The 4,195-nt window shown below is 35.7% G+C and overlaps 1 protein-coding gene across 1 annotated transcript in view; it reads left to right on the forward strand.

Moving 5' to 3' along the window:
- CLCN1 (chloride channel, voltage-sensitive 1) overlaps positions 1-4,195 on the forward strand; it is a 30,710-nt gene that overhangs the window by 16,017 nt on the left and 10,498 nt on the right. The window contains exon 12 of the mRNA XM_008594381.1: positions 3,959-4,028. Coding sequence (XP_008592603.1) covers positions 3,959-4,028 — 70 coding nt within the window. The remainder of the gene's footprint in view (positions 1-3,958; positions 4,029-4,195) is intronic.

Below are 4,195 nucleotides of genomic sequence, written 5' to 3' on the forward strand. Positions count from 1 at the left end.
CATATCCGCCCATCACTGATCATGTTTTTATAGCCTTTTCAATTACTGCCATATACAAAGACATTTTTATTTCTAAACCTGGTTGTGACATCTATTATGATTGCCTATAGGTTTTTTTTCCCCCTTTTTTGATGATTGCCTTTTTACTAATAGTATGTCTTGCCTAAACAATCAATCCAACATTTTCCTCTGTATATCAGGGTTCTTATTTATAAGTCTGTCCACACTGAACTTTCATGATTTTGAATACTTTGCTATTATCTTATTTATGACGTCTTTTATGAATCTACATTTTCCCAGGATATGAGTCACTAAGTTATATTTATATTGTAATAGCTACAGTGAGTTCATTTATTCATATATTTGATAAATATTATTAAGCACTTACTATGTGCCAAGTACATAATACTTGATCATTGATCTTTGGCTAATCTTATGCTTGTGGTTGAAAAAAATTATTGAAAAAATTTATTTTTTATTTTTTTGCTGCTCATTTAATGTACCTGTCAATGATCTTATGATTAGAGACACCAGGTGGATGACACAGAAGTTTCCAACTCTATAACTTATATTCTCAGGATTTGCTGTGGGTTTCTGGAAGCTGTTATTCATCCATTTTTTTCCGCATTCCATCCTAGGTGCGTTAATTGGGTCTATTGCTTTTATATTTTGCACATCCACTTTATTAATTTAGTTATTTTAAAATTTTTTCCTTCAAAAGATTTGATTGTTTTTTCTTTTTCCTTTTTTTTTTTTTTTTTTTTTTTTAAAATTTTTTCCTTCAAAAAATTTTTTTTTTTTTTTTTTTTTCTTTTTTTTTTTTTTTTTTTTTTTTAAGATTTGATGTTTTTATCATAAAGAAGTTCTCAGTATCTTATTAGGGATTTGATTTTTGGACTTTCATTATAGAGTTAATCTTTTCTCATTTATAAATCCCACCTCCCATAATTAGTTGTTGAGTATACATACCCATCTGCAGGAATCAAGTCCAAGTTTTGATGGCATCTCAGAATTTATTGTCCAATGATGATAACTGTGCTTTTCTGAAATTTCTCTAGACTGAGCTATATGGTAACTTTGGGAAAATATATACTTTTAAAATGTCAACATTTTGAAAAGTTTTGTAGAAACAAAATACTGTATATTTTTCAACATTTCCCCACACCTCATCTCACTTCCCCAGATTCTCAAGTATATATCTGGATTCCACTTCACAGATTAAAGTTTATTTTGAGAAACATACTTGGATGATATAGAAGGACTCAACTGTATGTCACTATTGTTAATTTCTCATTGAATTATATCCTTGATAATGTTTACATCATAAGTGTACCAAGAAAGGAACACCTCCTGGTCTATATTTCAAGCCCAATAGTTTGCAGCAGACCTGTAATATTTACAAACATAAAAGCATTCATTGCTACAAATCCACAATATTACCTACTTATCACTGCTTCCCAGCATTTTTACTGTCTGATCTTTGGACACATACCTTTATTTTTCCTAAAGTGTGAAGAAAAGGATATATAGCCAAACTAAAATATGAAAGTGACTAAAACTATTTTTTCCACAGTCTGATTTGAAATTAGTCTATGAGTTCTCCTGGCAGGATTAGTAAGGCAGGTAAGATTCTCAGTTCAGCTCTTCTATAATATTGATGAAAGGAACTTCTGTCTTCCTCAATCTGAACACATGAAAAGTATCATGTTATAAATCAAGAGCTTTTACAATGAGTGTGAATGTAATTACAACTTCTCAGTTTCTCTTTTAATAAATCTAACATTATTACCTCGTGTCATTAAGTTCTCAGCATAGCCTGAGGCTTTGTAGAATTCTTTTTGCCTGATCTTCATATCAATCCTTCTTGTGAAGGGTCTAAATATACTGTAATTTGTGATAAAGGGTCTCTGGTTTCCCAGATCTCTAGAATTGAGTGTTTAAAATCTTGGAGTTATTTATGTTTCCTATCACATCTGGATCTTTTCTTTCATGTGCCAATAGCTAAAAAAGTTTGCTAATCTCATGTGTCATTCTTTATGCTATAGGAGTTGAAACCCTCAATGCCCTCTGATCCTGATACTGCTCTTACTCATATGTTGAAGGATAATCCTCTGAAAACAGACCTATCGGTCACCTGGTATCTGTATTACTGGAGCTTTCAGATTAGCCCAAGCCTACAACATCCCTTATGGCTTTCATGTATTTCTTCCAGAGAGATGATACAGGATAGTCCAAGGGGCCTCAAACTGTTAAATGTCAGAATCACTTAAGAAGCTTAAACTACAAGTGTCTACAACCCTGTCACCACAATCTGATATGTTTGTTTCAAGGGAAAGCTGGGCATCTGCATTTTAAACAAGTTCCCCTGGGTGTTTTGACAGATATTATCTCCGAGAAGCCTTCTCTTCTCTGCATGAATACTGCTTGATCACCCTTTCGTTTTCTTTCCTTCCTTCCTACCTACCTACATTTACCTACATCCTACCTACATCTACTGGGTACTGTGCCAGTGCGGGGAGAGGGCAGAAATAGCAGGATACACTCTGCTCTCCAAGAATTCTCAGTCTATGTTCCTTCATTTTGCACATTTCACTTTGCAGTTCTCAGCAGTCATGTTCAGACATGACGAAGTTTATGCGTTGCCGTACGGCTTCTGGGATGAAGCTTTCTCAGAGTCTTCATCACTGCCTCTTGAGGTCAGCCCTGGCTGAGCAGAATTCTTCTAAATTTCAGAAAATTAGGAAATTTATCTCTCATTTAGTTTACAATGCAATTGGTGCAATTTTAAAATTGTAAACACTTTAATCCTGGCAGTTTGTTCTGACCTTTAGCTGCTATCTTCTTGCACCTAATTAGTTTGAGATCATTTTCTAAGATTGGCTTCCTTATTTCGGGAGTGAAATGTAAACTTTTTGCATAACTAAATATTATGTTTCATGTTGTTTTTTTCTTTTACAGATATGTCAAAAGTTTGACCACTACGTCTTTTTCCATTCTAATTTCTCAATTCTTTTCACTCTTTGACTCAGAATGTACACATCGCTTTTGCTAAAATTGTCCCAATTTCTATCGGAATGCTACCCTACAAAGTTGGCCTTGGATGGCTTTTCTATTATATTGGCTGACTTATCAGGCTTTCTTAATTTGCCCTGCCAGTATAGCAGGACAATTCTAATTTTTGATCCTTGTATAAGGTGATTTGATATTAAGGCAGAGGGTTTAGGCAGAACAGTCTTCCTTCCAGGTGTCCCTGTGGAGTTTGCCATTAAGGTGGCCTTGTAAACGACTATATTGAAGGTAAATTAGTTATACAATAAGTCACGAAGATTTTAAGGTGCCTGCTACTTAGAACTGAGACTCCTTTTCAGAAACATAACCTGACTAGAAGAGGATATCCTGCAGCTTCATGAATTTCAGACTACTTAGCTAAAGTGACCTTTCTGGACTAAGTTGGTACAATGGGCTAGAGTCCTCTTAAGGAAGTGAAAGAAGAGTCCTCTGGGACTCCACTACTTGTTCTGGATTGCTGAAATGCAAATATAGTCACTCAAAGGAGAAGGAATTTGGGTTAGCCATCTGAAGGAACTTTCTTACAGTGTTGTCTTTGGTGATCTTGTAGCTTGAGAGCTACATGTTTTTTGGTTCTGGCGAAGGATGACAGACAAGATTGCTTCCAGAAGGACTAGCTATCCCAGGATTTCTGTGCCTCTTGAAACAACAGAAAGGAAGAGGCTTTCTTACAGTGTTGTCTTTGGTGATCTTGTAGCTTGAGAGCTACATGTTTTTTGGTTCTGGCGAAGGATGACAGACAAGATGGCTTCCAGAAGGACTAGCTATCCCAGGATTTCTGTGCCTCTTGAAACAACAGAAAGGAAGAGAATAATGGGAAGGCAGTTGGGTGTGTGCATGTGGGTTGGGCAGAGTTGAGAGGGGATTCTGACACTTCTTTTCATCCTAGTTCTGGATGTCCATCGTGGCCACCACTATGCCCATACCCTGTGGAGGCTTCATGCCTGTGTTTGTGCTAGGTAAGTTCTTACAGGAAGCCTGAGATCTTACTGAGAGCTGCAGTCTAGGTTACAAGGCAAATAAGGAAAGGCCTAGGATGCTGAAGGTTTTTATTTGGTCTTAGCACCTGTATTAGTCTGTTGCTTATAACAGAATACCTGAAAATGGATAATTTATAAAAAAAAAA

Source organism: Galeopterus variegatus, unplaced genomic scaffold (assembly GCF_000696425.1).
Source record: "Galeopterus variegatus unplaced genomic scaffold, G_variegatus-3.0.2 Scaffold10681, whole genome shotgun sequence".
Lineage (NCBI taxonomy): Eukaryota > Metazoa > Chordata > Mammalia > Dermoptera > Cynocephalidae > Galeopterus > Galeopterus variegatus.